Here is an 18,363-nt window from a genome sequence, read left to right on the forward strand (position 1 = left end):
ACCTGGGGGTGGTTGTGCAGGCAAATATGAAGTTCTCTGAGCAGTGCAGACGGGCTGCAAGAGTAGCTCATGGTGTATTGTCAATGATATATAGGAATTTTTCTAGCAGGGATAAGGAGGTGATTATTCCCTTGTATAAGGCAATGGTCAGGCCACACCTAGAGTACTGTATACAGGTCTGGAGGCCTCAATTCAAGAAGGATGTAGAGCTGCTGGAACGAGTACAGAGAAGGGCAACAAGATTAGTGAATGGAACAAAGGGGTGCTCTTATGAAGAAAGGCTTAAGTTTTGCAAATTAGTGTCTGGAGACTAGGCACCAGCAAGGTGATCTGATAGAGGTGTATAAAGCCTTGAATGGTTTGAGCATGCTCAATGCTGATGGGATTCTTCCTCTCGCTCAGAATAATCACGTGAGAGAGCAGAAATTCAAATTGAGGAAAGACAGATGTAGGATAGACGTGTGGAAATTTGCCTTTAGCCAGCGGGTGGTTGGTTGGTGGAACAGACTTCCATCCCTTGTGGAAGTTGATAGCCTAAATAAGTTTAAGGCTCAGCTGGACAGATATTTTGAATGAACAGAGGGGTGAAGTGGAAGTGGTTTTTTTTTTTTTTTTTTGGCTGATGCTGCATAAGCTTGCTTTCTTGCATCAAATGCCTCTACTAATGCTATTGCTAATTACAGACCTGGTACAAAGAAATCTTTTGCCCACATTTTTACCTAATAGTGGCAGGTTTATTAGCAAATCTGGATCTACTCTCCAAGGGGAAAGTTGTAATAATAATGTCTAGTTTGCATCTACTCCACAGACATTAACAAATGTAGGCAGGAGTTGAGATGTACTGCGGCTGACCGACATCAACAGTACTTCTGTAGTAACATGCAGTTGAGAGAATAGGTATTCCTGTATGTGCTCTTGGGCCTGACTGGTATTTCTCATTGGGCTATTGGACAATAATCTTTTGTTTATGATTTCCTCACCTGCATGTTTAAGTGACAAACTAAGCTGCCACTTGGAAGTTTAATATGGAGCTATGATTAGGGCACACTTCTGAGATTCATATGCAGAATTTCAGCAAAGTGGACATTCCACAGCAACCAGAATCTGTATTTATCTCCATGCAGATGAGATTGTTAATATTTCTGCTTATATTGTTATACCCAGATATTAGCAACTAAGCCATATTGCTCCGGGGATATGCGGTGGTCATTCCCTGACCTTTCCGCATCCTCCATATTTGGTGGTCACAGGCTCAAACCCCAGTCTAATCAAGAAGCGTGTGCTATGCACTGAGGCACCATACATATTGTGAAAGGTTTCAAGGACTACAGTGGTCTAAAGTATTGGAACTAGTGTAAAAATCATTTTATGATGACTTTATACAACAGCTTTGGTGTATTAAACCTGTATAGTAGCTTGAAAATTAGGATATAAACCCATATGGGAGGATGATTTTTTATGTTTATGCTGTTCAGGAAAATATAAAGTGATCTTAAATGCTTATGTTGTTTGCTGTTGTATTAAGAAAATTGTGTATATATGTAATTCTGTTATTCATGAAAATGCATCTATCCTAATTAGGAAAGAGCATTGATATTAATCTCTCATATTGATACAATCCCCACAAGTGGTCTCTGTGTTGTATTTCCTCTATTGTGAACACAAAACATTTTAATTAAAAGGGTTTGCATCCATATTTTATGGTAAGGAAAAGAATATATATTTTATAAAAATTATAATTTCCTTTACTCTATATATAGAAAATATAGATAAAAGGAAACTATCCAGCTGACTTTTGAATTTCCCCAAACTGTCAGCCTCTACCACCCATGTAGGTAACTTATTCTAGTAATTTATAACTCACTGGCTAAAATAAAATAAAAATTTAGTTTTTTTGTTAGGTAGTTTGAATTTTTTTTTATTTATTTATTTTTTTATGCTTGTGTAGGAGTAGCAGTTAGCACTTCTGCTGAAATACTTGCTGTAGTTTGCAGCAGTTCTCATGTGGTAAAATGGCATTTAATTTTATAAATCATTAGGACTAGTTTCTTAACCTTTCTTTAAAATACAGTTATCAAGTTTATTGCATTTGCTTTATCACACTTGTCGGTTTAATAAAATATCATTTGAAGATCATTATTTGGTATTAAAGTAAATAATTATCATTTCAGTGTCCTGTACAGTCATCTCTCCTCGGATGACCTTCCATCTGTTAAAGAAGTATGGAAATGGATTGTGGGAACCAAACTTGTCCAAGTAGTGGGAGCAGACTTCAGTCCTCAAAGCAGTTTTCAGGTGTCTGTTTTTGTATCGCATGCAGATATTAAAGAAGAATGTAGAGAATTGTGAGTAGATGTATAATTATACCTTATTTGCTGTTTACTGCACTCATTGTTCCACTTTAAGTGCAGCATTTGTACAAGTAGTGCATAGCATCACTTATGTATGTAAGTGATGCAAAGGTCATGCAGACTACTGCAAAAGTTAAATAAAAGTTATATTTAACAAACAAGGAAACTGCATGTCACTCTTCAGTGTAGTCCTCATTGTGTTTGAGGCACTTTCTGCAATGCTACACTGATGCTTTGATTCCTTGAGAAAAGTTAAGTGGTTTGTGTTGATATATAGAAACCTCTCATCAGATGATGACATCTTCATCTGATGAGAGGTGAAGTACCTTTAGTGTCTTTTAGTGGCCAAAAAAAGACGATAATCAGGTGGAGTTAAGTGCAAGTGTGGAGAATGGATGTATATCTAAAACTTCATCTATTGTAACTGATTCACCATGGAACAGGTGATGTGAGAACAGATGTGGCACACGTGTACACACACACACACACACACACACACACACACACACACACACACACACACACACACACACACACACTAAACTATGATGTTTATTTCAAATTTCTGGCTTTAATTGGTTGAGGCACATGACAATCTTTCCCAGCAGCTGATGCATGGATACAGAGTTTCTTCAGTCAGAACCTGTGTCACCACCTTGTGCATTTGTAGTGCCTAGGATTCATTACTTGTTACTGTGTTTTAAGAAGGCATCTCCTTCACACTTAAACCATCCAAGAAGCATGGGTCACACATCAATTCATTGTTCCTGCAGTTGTAATGTTAAATGCTGAGAAATCTATTGAGAAACACTTTTCAAAAGTTCAATTCCTCACTAATGATAGTTTGCACTGAACCAAGTGAATCTTGCATGCTGTGATCATTTCTTCAATAATATGCAGATTTCCTCATAAGAATTCTTCCACTTCCACCACCAAACTTCTGGTGTCACTACACAATCTGCTTGCCCTGGCTGAGGAGAATCCTCATTATTTTCACTGAACCAACTGAATCTTGAATGTGATGATTTCTTCAATGATATGATGGTTTCTGCATAAGAATTCTTCCACTGCAACTTCTGGTGTCACTACACAATATGCTTGCCCTAGCTAAGAAGAATCCTCAATATTTTCAATACCATTCTTTAAACTTATTCACTACTCATAGATTTGCCATTGACTATTGACTCATGCATACTTCATTGCTGAACAACCAACCATCTGCAATGAGTTTCAGCAGGTTTTATTTCTTCTGCTAATAAAAATTGAATTACAGATCATATTTCTATCTTAGTGCATGACTGCAAGGCTGTTATCATCTTGAAAATCAACTATTTCCAAATAACACCAGTGGATAGTGCCATGTGGACACTGGTGATAATGAAAAATAAGTAATAGTAGCAGAAGTAGCGGCAAGTGATGCAAGAAAGCAAGCTTATATAGAATCAGCCAAAAAAAAAAAAAAACAGTTCATCCATCCACATACCCTCCAAGAATTTGCCTAGTTCAGAGTTCTTCTCTACAGAAGAACATGCCAACTGTGTGGTACTACACTTAAGGTCGTAGAAAATTAAAATGAGAAAGACCTGGGAGTGATTGTGCAGTCAGATAACTTCTGCTCAGAAAACTGCAATGCAGACAGGCTGCCAGAGAAGGTCATGGGGTATTGTCAATGATATACAGAAATTTTGCTAGCAGGGAAAAGGTGATTATCCCTTTTTATAAGGCAATGGTCAGGCCATGCCTTGAGTGCTGCATACAGGTCTGGAGCCCTCATTTTAGGAAGGATGTAGTTGCTTGAGCTTGTACAGAGAAGGGCAACAAGATTGGTGAGAGGAACAAAGGGGTCATCTTACCAAGAAAGGCTTAAGTTCTGAAATTTGCAGTGGCTGGAGACTTAGGCACCTGCGAGGTGATCTGATTGAGGTGTATAAAGCCTTGAATGGGTTGAGCACGCTGAATTCTGATGGGATTCATCCACTCAAAAAATTCAAATTGAGGAAAAACAGTTGTGGAATAGATGTGCGGAACTTTACCTTTAGCCAGCGGATAGTTAATTGCTGGAACAAACTTCCATCTGTTTTTGTGGAAGTTGATAGCTTAAATAAATTCAAGGAGGAACTGAACAAACTTTTAGGGGGAATGGGTGTGTGAAATTTTTTTTTTTTTGGCTGATGCTACATAAGGTCATAAACTTGCTTTCTTACATCACATCACAGACCTCTATTACTACTACTGGTTGTCTTGAATTTATTCAACCCATTCACTACCACAACAGATGAAAGCCTGTTCAACCACCCGCTAGCTGAAGGCAAACTTCTGCACTTCTATCCTGCAACCATTCTTCCTCAACTCAAACCTGGCTAATCATTGATAAATACATGGAGCTTCATTAGACATTTCAGATTTTTTTATGACATTGCCTGTTTGTTTGCAGACAGAAAACCCTTTAGGAATAATAGCATGTTGTCATTTGAACTAACTTTCTGTAGCTGTTTTACAGTTATACAAACTGTTGAATAGTCTGTTCATTCTAAAAGTGTAGCTACTGTTATTGGTTGCTGTAATAGCATAAATGAAGAATTGGGAATCATTCACTTTACTCACCTGACGTTAATGATAATTATAATTATCATAATTTAATTATTATTTTAAGGGCAAACAGATTTTAAAACATTCAATATCTAATGTTTAGATTAGGGACACAGTCAACTTCGAGGAATAAGATTGGGATTTTTTGAGAAATTATATGGCTGCAAATGACAACCTTGAGTTCACACATTAGATAAAGAGGAGGAGAGTCAACACTTTTACTGCACTTCAAAAAAATTTTACTTGACACATTATGGCCTAAGCTGCCAATGCGCCATAAAAAATTAAACTAGCCAACCAAGAACTTCAAAAATAAAATAATTTGAGAAACTGATTGTTGAGAGAGTGACAGAATTGAAAGATAAATTATATACATGGTGTTTCTGAAGTTTTTTCTGTTGCAGGCCAGTTTTATTTAGTTTACTAAATAGTCAGCTTTACATAGGCCACTGACCTAACATGTAATTTATATATAGTGACTACAGAGTCCAATCACAATATTATGACCACCCTCAATGCAGACATCACACACGCCTAGCGAATCATACAGCGCACGTGTCAAATTCTCACACCGCAAGCATATAAAGCTTGATGTCTGGCATCTGTGAACACAGTAACAGCCTCTGTCATGGGCAAAGCACGTGACCTATCAGACCTGGAAAAAGACACAATCATCGGCTATCAGGCCAGGAGTGCTCACGTGCTGCAGTGGTGAAAGTGTATCAAGACTGGATGAATGGGACAGTTTTGATGATCTGATGTGCCAATTGTAGAGCCCCATGCACCATTGATCCTAGAGGTGAATGTCAGTTGAAACGGTTGGTCAGGATCAATTGGCGCACTACTGTTGCTCAACTGGCCATCCAAATGAATCGTAGAGCTACCAGAAAGGTCTCCAACATGACAGTGCAGCGAACCCTGTTGCGCATTGGGCTCCGGAGCAGATGCTTGGTGACAGCACCCATGCTGATGGCCGTTCATTGCAAACAGTGCTGTCAGTTTGCACAGAAATACTGACAGTGGACCCCGGCTGAGTGGGAATGGGTGGCCTTCTCCGATGAGCCACGGTTTCTGCTTCACTGAGTGGATGGATGGTGGCGTATTAGGTGTGAAACCTCCAAGAACAGGCATCCGGACACAATTGTTGGCAGAAGGCAGGCTGGTGGGAGCTGCGCTATGGTCTGGGGAATGTTTTAATGACATGACTTGTGTCTGCTGATACCTCTGGAGGGCACCCTAAATGCAAATGGTTACCCTATCAATCATCGCCGATCAGGTACACCCGTACATGTTGACCGTGTTCCCTGGGAACGATGGTATCTAGCAGCAAGACAATGCACCATGCCATGTCACCAGAATTGTCTGTGAGTGGTTTGAGGAGCACGACAAAGACTTCAAGCTACTCCCTTGGCCACCGAATTCCTCTGATCTTAACCCAATTGAAAATCTGTGGGGATGGTCCCATAGATCGACACATCAGACGGATGGATCCTCCACCAAGGAACCTACAGCAACTCCGGGGTGCTGCAGTCTGCATGGTCACAGATAGCTGTAGCAACCTTCCGCAGACTTAGAGTCCCTCCCACAGTGGCTGGCTGTGGTGCATGCTGCAAAAGGCACATATTCTGGATACTAGGTAGGTGGTCATAATAATGTGACTGGACCCTGTATATTGCTCTGTCTCAGTGCTTATATTTTCTGATGGTATTCATTAATAACATTTATTTACTTCCAGAGAAAACCAATGCCCTCAGGCGTTTCCAAATCGTAAAAAAAAGAAAGTAAGTATTTTAATTTACAGTATGATTACTGTGTAGTATTTTATTTAAACTTAAATAAAATACTAAAATCTTATTTTAGTATTTTATTTAAGTTTAGGTGATGAGTCCATAGATGAGAATGAGATATGGTCACTACACAGGATATTTCAAAAGTTATGTGAAAAAAATTTGGTATGTATTTTAGGGTCCAAAATTAGGGGAAAGAAGTTGCTGTATAATCTGTCATATTAACACGTTGACTGTTGCCTTGGTTGTATACATCCAACACCATTATGTTTTTCAGGTGCCACGTCAGACCTATATTGCCAACACCCACTGTTTCAGTGGGAGCTGTATAGTGCTGATGATTGTTGAAAATTTACATTATTTTTGAAAAGCGTGGGCTCCGATGATACATGTAATTAAATATGCATGGTGCTATGAGAAAAAATAAGCAAGTAACTGGTCATTATTTAAAAATTCTTTATTATTACAAATTTTATAATTGCAAAATTATGAAGATTTATGGTGTTGTCCAAAACACTCCAAACACATGAAAGGCTGACAAATACAGTCTGGGCAATACGTCGAAACTCTTTTCCCCTTTCTGCTAGCAACTGATCTTCCTTCCGACTCTTCCAATTTTGTGTAACAAAAAACGCACATCCTTCTAACTTTCTTGTTGTTTGCGTCGAATTTTGTTGTTAGTGTATGAGTGTTACCACATTTTGGCTTTTCACGTTTCTCTTTCCGTTCTATATTTAGCAAATCCGTCACTACCTCTTCCTCAAAGCTTCTTATTTTCATTTGTTTTTGCATGCCACTCTTGTATACCATGTATGCATTGACAACTGATTCCAAGTACAGCAGGTCCCTGTTATAACGCGGTTCAGTTTACGCTGATTCGCTATAATGCTATTCTTATATTATAACCCGTATCTGACTATAACGCTGTCACAGATCACTATAACGCTCTTTTACAGATTGAATTTTTGGCATATTTAACGAAATTGTTTCATTTGATGGAGTCAATAGCTTGAAAATGAATAGCAAAACAGCATTAAAACGTTTCCCACGCTGACTTGAGAAATTTTCCCACGCTCAGTGAAATTTTCTCGCACGTTAATTTAATTGCAGTACAGTGACTTGTTACGTAGTTCCAAGATCAACATTTTAAAAAATGATCAAGTATATTGCTTGTAATATTTGCATTATATGCATTTATCCAACGTCTAGTCATCACTCAGTACAGTATTAGACATCATTTGTTTGTTTGTTATTTGGTTTTTAGGAGCATTAGCAACTAAGGCCATATTGCTCCGGGATATGCGGTGGTCATTCCCTAACCTTTCTACATCCTCCGTATTTGGTGGTGACGGGCTCGAACCCCGGTCTAATCAAGAAGCGTGTGCTATGCACTGCTGCTCCTTCCCACCTGGCTACGGAGGCACCTTAGACATCGTGCATAACGGACAGTTTACTTGAAAATTAATGCAACCAACACAGTTACATTTCGAAGAGTTAATAATGGCCAATAAGAATGAAAAAGCAACAACGTCTGGGTGCAGTACGAAGACTATAAATTTAAGAAAAATACTACTGAATTGGAAAATTAAATTAGACGTTTTGAAGCAAATCGATTCCGGTCAACGACAAGCGGATGTGTGCCATAATTTAGGACTTGCAACTTTAACTGTAAGAACAATTATAAAAAAATAAAGAATTAATTTTAGCAGCAGGAAAGATAGCTGTTCCACTGCAAGCAACTAGGGCTAGGCCGGCTATTAGGATTGAAATGGAAAGACTTTAACTAATTTTATTGAAGATAATATCCAATGCAGAATTCAGTTAAGTTAAATGTTATAAAAAAAAAAAAGAGAGAGAGAGAGAGAGAGAAAGAGATTAGCCAATATGATTATCTGAACTCACCTAAAAAAAAAAAAAAAAATGTGGAACCATTTAAAACTGGTAAGGGCTGGTTGAATAGATTTAAAATCCAGGGAGAAGCTGCAAGTACAGATCAAGGGGCCGAAACTTTAAAAAAAGAACTTGTTAAAATTATTGAAGAGAGGTATTATTTGTCATACTTCTCAACAAGTTTTTTAAATTAATATCCCTTTTAGTTTATTTGGAAGTGGGCCAAAGTTCAACCCAAAATCGACACATTTTTCATGATTAAATTCATCAATTAAATTAAATCAATTAAAATCAATTTAGATCAATTAAATTCATGATTTTAATTGGAATTTTAAGTTTAATTTTGATATGTAAGTAGTTACCACATAATTATATACGTATATAATGCAGAATATTTTATACGTATAAATATTTGAATATTAAATATTTTGACCGACATTTGTACATCTTTTCACTACCGTTTATTATTGATTAGGAAATATCCTATGGCACTGACAACAACTCACAAATACATATGTTACCTTATGGGAATGTGGCGCTCGCTTAGCATGGATTCACTTAGCGCTCTGTTTTTCTGGAACGAATTATCAGCGTTAAGCGGGGGTCACCTGTATATATTCTATCGTTAATTTCCGGTACCACTTTACCCCCTTTCTTAGTGTTATGGCATACGAACCGACTGTATGTAGCGATGAGAGCACTACATACAGTCTCTGTCGCACTTTGGCATTGTAACACGAAAGCCGCCATAGGCAATACGTAAACGAATGAGCATGGCTGTGTTCCAATAAAACTTTATTCATGGGCACTGAAATTTGAATTTCATAAAATTTTAACATCATGAAATATTATTCTTCTTTTGATTTTTTTTTCAACCATTTAAAAATGTAAAACCATCTTTGGCTTGTGGGCTATACAAAAACAGGCAAAGGGCCAGATTTGGCCCACTGGCCATAGTTTGCCGGGCCCTGAGCTAGCAGAAGATTTGTTCATCTTCTTCATTAAATGTAAATACCTTGTGGAATATTTTTTGGGTTTACTTTTCAAGTTCTAAGAAAGTAAACTTCGAGGTTTTTCAATTTCTTATTGCAAACATGCTTCCATATTGAGGCATCTTTTACAAAGAAACCAATGTGCAGTTCAGCACTAAACAGGCAACGAGGAATGACTTGATTACATAATCAAAGCCTTCCATGTACACATATAGAGTTGATAAAAGTGATGTCACATCATCACTTATGCCTTTAAGTTTTGGTTTCATTGCCTTCTATATAAGGGAATACTGCATATACTTACTGTGGCATTTCTTGGATAGCTGACCGGGCTAGCCGGGTGGGTAAAGTGCCTGACTGGCAACCCAAAGGTCGCAGGTTCAAATCCTGCCTCGGGCTTGGATCAGAGTAGAAAATGCAAAAACCTTGGGAGATGCAATATGGCCACAGAAGACGGTGCGCCAACAACTAACAAAAAAAAAAAAAAAAAAAAAAATTTATTGGATAGTGCTGTTTCTGTATATGGATCTTATATTATTTTAGCAGCATAGTGTGCAGGTACATCAAGTGAAGAAGTGGCACAGGAAATACCATGAGATGTCTAAGAATAATCTGGAATTCTTTAAGAAATTAAAGGCAGATTACACTCCATGCAGGTTTAAGTGCTTGTTATTTCACTTAATTTACATTGTGGATAAAATACCACAATGTAGACTTTTAAAATAAAGAGCAGAAATCAATGAATTTAAAAAAGACTGTACATTTTGATTTCATTACCTTCATATAGGGTTGTTAATGACAGTAAAGACAGTATGCTACTGCAACAGGATCTAGAAAAGTTAAGCAGGTGGGCAAGTTTAACATTGACAGATGCAAAGTACTGCATATGGGTAGCAGTAACCCAAGAAAAATGTACCAGCTGTGTGATACTACACTCAGGGAGGTGGAGAATAAAAAAAACCTGGGGGTAATTGTTTAGGCAGATATGAAGTTCTCTGAGCAGTGCAGACAGGCTGCCAGAGCAGATCATGGAGTCTTGTCAATGATATATAGAAATTTTGCTAGCAGAAACAAGGTGATTATTCCTTTGTATAAGGCAGTGGTCAGGCCACGCCTTGAATACTGCATACAGGTCTGGAGGCCTCATTTTAAGAAGGATTTGCTTGAGCAGGTACAGAGAAGGGCAACAAGATTGGTGAGAAGAACAAAGGGGTGCTCTTACTAAGAGAGGCTTAAAATCTGCAAGTTGTAGTATCTGGAGACTAGATACCTGTGAGATGATCTGATTGCGGTGTATAAGGCATTGAATGTTGTGGAAGTTGATAGCTTAAATAAATTTAAGGCTGAACTAGACAAACATTTGGAGTGACCAGATGGGTGAAATGGGAAGGTGTTTTCTTTTTTTTTTTTCTTTTTTTTTTTTTGCTGTTGCTGTATAAGCTTGCTTTCTTGTGCATCATATGCCTCAACTAATGATAATGTTAATGCTAATATGGGAGTAATGCATACAGTTACTGTTTTCTTTAGTTTACTGTGCCATGTTATAAAATATCAGTGTAAATTTTAGAATATCAGTAGCATTAATAAAATATTAGTGTACAATTCACTGAAGAGAGAAATTGTGCTTATTAAGTGTAAAGCTGAAACTATACTTGGTCCTGGACTGACAAGAATATAGTCAGTTTGGTGAATCAATTAATATAGGAAAAATTAAACATGTAAACAAATTACATTTAGGTTTAAAATTTTATCCATACTTTGCTTAGGTTTACCTCCATGTTCATCAGTGGTTGTGAAATATTATGGCAAAATTACAAACCACAAAAAACATTCTCAAAACTGATACAATGACAGTTATATAAGTTTTTGAAATAATGAAAGATTTATTTCAAAAACTTATGACAAGTTAGCAAATGTCTTCTCCCCTGAAAAACATGTAGACATGAGATTTTAGAGAAGAGCCCTTTTAAATGGGTGTCATCAGCATGTTGTAGTGGACCAATGTGATGGTCAAGAATCACTCCAGATTCAGTCTGTAGTCTACTTCTTGACATATCTTCATCTAAAGAAGATTATATCAAGAATTGTACTGTAGACTGAATCTGAATCCAATTTCTCCCTTCTTGCTTCTGTTCCCAAGAATAGATATAGAAGGGACAAATGAGCTGGAGAAAAGTGTTGGTTCAGTTAATCTGGAATTGAACTATGAATAGATGTTGATTACTTGAGGTAGCGTTCAGATTGGTTTGATCAGAGGCTAATTCTGAATAATAATACCCATGGAAATAAGTGTAGAAAAGGCCTGCAGCAGAAACTAGACATTTGTGTGATATGAAGTGGAATGAGTGTAAAAGGAGAGAGAGGGACCAGTAATTAACCTGACTACTCTCTTTTACATAGAGTCCAAGAATTAAAGAGAAGTTTTGGGGTCACTTTTACAGATGTAGGAATGTCATTCCGTGGTAGAGTGGGGTTTTCTTTTTTTTTCTTTCTCAATGCAGGGGCAGCAGTATTTGGTGTTATGCCAAGAAAGTTACAAGTCAGGGTTATCCCCAATACATATGTGTGATCTTATCCAGACATTTGAAGATGAGTATGACTTTTTTTTTTTTTTTTTCCTGTGAGAAAAAACAGGATTGGGTTTTAGAAGGGCTGACGTTAACTAAGTTTTCTTCTGAAGAATTTGTTTAAGCTGTTTGAGTAGGGCAGAGTTCATTGAACTGGAATGTAGTATACCACCATCAGAAAAGCTAAGGACAGTATTTCTAGTCAGTGGAAGAAGGTCATCAGTATATATGATGACAGGAGAAAAAGTGTGGATGAAAACACAGAACAATAGGGAACATAGTATTCCTATTCTACTATCATATGCATTGAGTGGTCAGAGAAAAAACTAGTTACCCAACTGCAAAAAATGAAAAACACGCCATAAGTGGAAACTTGTTTAGAAAATCCTAATGCAAAACACAATTGAAAACTTTAGAAATGTTGAGAACAACTGTGTGAAGCTCTTAGAATGTTTCCATGGAATTTGTCTAAAGATGTGTAACATTAACCAAGATATCACCAGTGGATCAACATTGATAGAATCCATATTGGCAATTATTAATCAGGTGGAAAATTTAGAATAGGCTATGAATAAATGTATTCCATATCATGAATTCTTTTAGCAGCATAAGAGTCTCTTGTGAGTGCTGCTTGGCTGTAAGGGATAATTATACTCCCTATTTTCCAGTATGTACAAGCTAATTGGTATGTTTCAAAAATGACTTGTGATTTTTCTATAAATCCACTCACAATACTGTTCCATCATTACACATTATCTACTTTCATATCAAATTTTATTGACTTGCATTAGTGGCTTTGAAAGCTATTCTACTTTTTAAATTTAAATTTATAAATTTTGTCCATCATTGGTATATATACATAAGAAAATTTGTTTTTCATGCATATTATATATACCTGTTCTTAGCATATCTTACCTTCCTACTTTTTTTTTTCCAGGCTACACCAGAAGAGGTCTATACCCGTTCTGCCATACACAAAGCCTTAAATACATTATCATCTGAGGATTTAAAAAGGTTTTCTGATTTATTAATATATTTTATTATTGATTAACTGAAATTGAAAATTGATTAATTAATTGATATTAATTGAAAATATTTTTAGATTTCCTTTTAAAAATAGAAAGCCTTGTTTTCACAGGAAAGTATTGATAAGTTTAAACATACACTCAGTAGTTGTTTTAAATTTTAATATTTTCTGTCTATAAAAAATTTAACATTATATTTGGCAGTCTATTAGCAAATGATCAGAGAAGAAGCAGTTGGGAAATTAGGACTAGAATGGCAATGAATATGATTGACAAGGAGAAGCAGATATATTCAAGCATATAATTTGACCTTTGAAGCACCAAAATATCATGTAAAATTTTTAGACTTTATATATTGGGTGAATGAATTCATGAAACGCCTTCATCAACAGTCTATGGTGATTCTTAATGAAGATTTTACTCTAATATACAGCTATGTGAGATGCAAGGATGGCTGTAAAAAATTGGATTGACTCATAAGGCAACTGATTAAACATAATTTTGAAGGCAAAAAGCACAAGTCAATTTATATGCTGAGTTGGCTTATACACCAGAATATATGGTATTTACAGGTTGTGGATATTAAATTAGGGAAGAGTTAGATAATTGTTTTTTATGGAGCACCATATTTTATGAGATTGAGACAGAACCTTAGGAAGAAGGATATTCAAAGGATTGAAGCCTTTCAGATGTGAGAGTGGAGATGTTGTCCTCCATGACAATATAGTGATGTCTTCACATGTACTCATATGGAGAGTCCGAGTTTAATTCCTCTTAACAACTGGAGGAATTCCTAAGATTTTCGTCAATCAAGACTGAGCTAATCTCGGGTAGAGGGAGATAGTTTTTTCCCTGTGAGTTATTCCAGATTTTTTTAACCACTCACAACAGAAGGTGGCCTTTGAATACATACTTATAGAAATACACCGAGTGATCACCGAATTATGACCACCCCTATGAAAACTGAATGTGATCCATTGACCACATGAGGTACAAGAATGTGAAGTTAGTTGACCTACTTAGCATAGATAAGGTGTCAGTGGTTCAGTAGATAGTAAAATTCCGAGCATGATGGGTAAAAGGAAGGATTTATCGGACTTTGATAAAGGATAGATTGTGGTGCTTGACGAGCTGGTGCCTCGATTTCCCAAATGGCTGAACTGGTGGGGTGTTTGAGAACTGCTGTAGTTAAAGTGTATCAGGACTGGTGTCAAAATGGTCAGACAATGACCTGATGACAAAACTGCAAAGGTGTGCTGGTCGGATGAGTCATGTTATTTACTACACACTGTGGATGGTTGTGTACGGATTTGGTGTCAACAACATGAGGTTCTTGATCCATCATGCTTGGTATCAAAAGTGAAGGCTAGTGGAGGCAGTTGTATGGTGTGGGGCATGTTTCACTGGCAGGAACTTGGACCCCTGGTGCATGCGGAACAACGTATCAGTGGTCTCCCCTATTATCAACTGCTTGCTAACTGTGTACACCCCACTACGTTACACTTTTTCCTGAATGGCGATGGTGTCCTCCAAGATGACAATGAATGCGCTGAGCCATCGAGCTCTTGTTGTGCAGGAATGGTTTGAGAAACACAGTTCTGACTTCCAGCATATCAATTTACCTCTGAACTCCCCTGATATCAATCCCATAGAGCACTTGTGGGACACTATGGAAAGGCATATCAGGTATCTGGATACACCAATCACCTCCATACCTGCATTGCTGGGTGCATTACACATAGCTTGGTAGGCCATACCTCCTGAACGCTTCCAACTTGTTGTTGAATCAATGCCATGTCAGATAGCTGCTGTACAGAGTGCAAAAGGGGAGGACCTACAAAGTATTAGGTAGGTCGTCATAATTCAGTGATCACTCAGTGTATAATACACAATGATGCAATGGTTGCTGATAAAGGACAGATATTGTTAAAAAATGAAAAAAAGTATTGAGGGCAGGAACAAATGGAAGTATGATAAAGGAAAGAAGGAAAAGCAGAATTGGACAGAGGCCAGTGGCTATCATGAGATGAAGAAGAGGGTTAAGGTCAAGAAGAGATGGTGATGTGATTGAGTTCTGGCATGTTGTAGACATGCCATATGGTAGGGATTGTGTAATGAATATGACAATTAGAATCATCATTTTGCTTGTTTATTTATTTTTTTAAAGAATTGTATTTAAATCTTGATTCCTTTTATATAAATATTCTCACCAACTCTGTGGAAAAATTGGTTTATTTACAGTAAGTAGTATCTTAATTAGAAAAGTATTGTTTTAATAATTATAAAATTTCAACCGGTTCAGTTTAAAAGAATAGTAACAAAATATGATATCTTTTCTTAGGTTATTCTTGTGGCCTCCCTGCCTTCCTAGAAATTCATGTCAGTATGAAGCCATCCAGTGTACTCGTTCTCCTTTATATATAGCAGGTAATAAATTTCATTAATTTCTGTATAAACAATGGTGCAAAATCTGTTTTTACAGTCAATTTTACCATGAATTAAAATATTGCAGCATGAAATAGCTTAACCAGAAACTCCTGGAAAGAGTTTCGACTGCTGGCTTACAACTGTGTACTGTTACATTATTTTCTCATTTGGCTGACAGTTTTCTGCACCTAGAAGCTGTATAGTAGCACGCTGGACCCATGGGCAGTAATGGAATCATATATACTATAATTTATGATATCCTTGTGGTCATGCAGTTGGTTTCCTGCTCTCAGTCACATCACATACCTAGGTGACACTATGATAAATAAAATTTTCTCTTCTTGTTTCAGGACAGCCACAGGAGTGTACAAAATAAAGAATACAAGAATATTACTACTTTTTGTGGTATTGCAGTCAAACGTGCTGTTACATTACTTCATTAATACTGCATGCGACATGCAGTATTCTGCATGTCACATGTTTGAATACATTGCACTGATCACTGCCCTACAATCTAACCCCCCTCCCAAAAAATTATAATTTCTATATCAGCTGTAATGAGGACTTAGTATCTTCTTCTTTTTTTTTTTTTTTTTTTTTATGTGGTTTTCTTTTACACAGTATATAATCTGTTGTTGATTCACCTCTGGTATTTTTAATTTTTACACTTTCAAGTAATGAAAAGTAGCCATGCAAACAGTGCACTGTACTGAAACTTCCAGTCACATATTTAAGCTATTATTGTGATGTGTACTTCTTTTGATATGAAGAAATAAACTAAAACTATGGAATATTACAGTGGATGCTATTTATTGTTATCAGCCACTTACTGTAATCTAATATGGTATTCTGAACTGAAACCAAATGATATTTAAGTGGAACCTACTAATTTGTGTAATATGAGAAGAATTGGTTTGAAATATTCATGTCTTTTCCCCCTCCTGTTCAATTGAGTGATGGCTGAAGTTTACTGCCTAATTGTTCAGTTTTTAAGGAGTAGTACAAACTATCTTTCTGCCAGCAGTTAAAAAATATCAGAAAGAAGCTGGTAATAAAAGAAAAAGTGATGTTGATATGATGCTCCACCTCACCTCTGTAAAAATGTCTTAAATGAAGTAGACGAAAATTTTTGCAATTTGTCTTTACCTTCTAATGTTACCTCCATCCTGTAGACCGAGTGATTGAAACATTAAAATGGCTTGTATAGAAAGGAACTTTTATGGCATTTAAATCTGACAGGGATATGAGGAAGGGTACCATTTCTTTCTATAGGAATTGTGATCAAAAGGTTTAGGGACTGACTTTATATCTTGAAATTATGGTGTTATAGCCAGTTTTGGCTTACTGCAACATCTAGGCATGGCAACATGTCTAGATGAGTCACTTAAAATAAAATAAATAAATTTTCTGTTTATACTCCAAGATGACCAGAGTCACATGGTCAGAGGAATTCACAAAATGGAATACAAGAAACAGCTCTGTATTTAGCAGTCATGGGCTTGAATGCTGGTCACTCAATGCACATGTATGAATTCACCCTTGAACATGACCACTTGGCTGTGGTAGCTTGTATATTTGCAGTTAGTCTGAATTAGTATGCTTTGAATATAAGGTGTTTTATGTGTTTCACTGAATTTTAAATGAATAATTTTACTGAGCAGCAACTTTGCATCAAATTTTGTTTCAAATTAGGAAAAAGTGAAAAAGAAGCCCATGAAATGTTAAAAACAGCCGTCACAGAAGATGCTCTGTCATTCTAAGACCTTTTTGGCAATTTACAAAGTTTATAGAGGACTACTTGTCCATAAAAGATGATCATCATAATTCTGGCTGTCCTTCAATTCCAGAAACCAGTGATTCAGTTGCTCATGATCTGATCTGATCAGGGGTGATCAACGTTTAACTACCACAAAGTTGCTAGTGAAATTTGTATTTCTTATGGGTGTGTCAATCAATTTTAATCAAAAACTTGGAAATGCAATGCTTTTCAGCCAAGTTTGTGTATTGTATCCTCACTGATGATCAAGAGAGAAATGAGTTCTTGAATGTCATGATTTAATCAATGTGCTGTTCACCCACACTCTCTTTCTTCCTTCATTACTGCCATGACATAGCTATGACTATGACCCAAAACAGAGGCCCAGTCCTTTCAGTGGAAGATGCCATCTTTAAGGCCCTAAAAAAAGCAAATTCATTCAAACACAAAGGACACGCCTATCATTTTTTTTTTTTTTTTTTTTGATTCATAGGGCAGTTTTCATTATAAATTTTCCCACATTGGTAAAACAGTGACCCACAAAAATACCACAAAATAGTTCTATGGTGATTGTGTAATGTCATTCAGAGAAAATTGTCAGAAAAGTGGGCTTCAGGGAATTTGTATTTCTAGTGAAATACAAATTCCAAAAAAAGGTTCACTTTTTTTTCTCAAGCACTTAAAGCCCCTTTGAGAGGTCACATGTTGCAACAGAAGATTGTGAAACAGGAACTTTTAGAATTTCTAAAAGAAGCCTATAAGGAATGCTTTCAGAAGCTCTGGGCTTGGGTGTATATGGTATCAGAGAGACTACTTCGTGTTATGTTTAACTGAGTCTGGCTAAAACTGTAGCCTCAAGTTTTACAACAAACGAAACTAACGAAGATCTATTCAGTTCTCAAACTACCCTAAACACAGTGCATTATAGCCTAAGTTGCTGATGCACCAACAGATCTAACAACAACAACCCTAAACACAA

The 18,363-nt window shown here is 36.7% G+C and overlaps 1 protein-coding gene across 2 annotated transcripts in view; it reads left to right on the forward strand.

The window, feature by feature from the left end:
* Positions 1-18,363, forward strand: part of Pus10 (Pseudouridine synthase 10) — a 77,254-nt gene that overhangs the window by 29,211 nt on the left and 29,680 nt on the right. For both annotated transcript variants that reach the window (XM_090376758.1, XM_090376759.1), the window contains 4 exons: positions 2,172-2,345; positions 6,676-6,721; positions 13,114-13,190; positions 15,543-15,628. In XM_090376758.1, the coding sequence (XP_090232884.1) occupies positions 2,172-2,345; positions 6,676-6,721; positions 13,114-13,190; positions 15,543-15,628 (383 nt within the window). The remainder of the gene's footprint in view (positions 1-2,171; positions 2,346-6,675; positions 6,722-13,113; positions 13,191-15,542; positions 15,629-18,363) is intronic.

This window comes from Mastigoproctus giganteus, chromosome 6, assembly GCF_048544385.1.
Source record: "Mastigoproctus giganteus isolate SK-2022 chromosome 6, ASM4854438v1, whole genome shotgun sequence".
Classification (NCBI taxonomy): Eukaryota; Metazoa; Arthropoda; class Arachnida; order Uropygi; family Thelyphonidae; genus Mastigoproctus; species Mastigoproctus giganteus.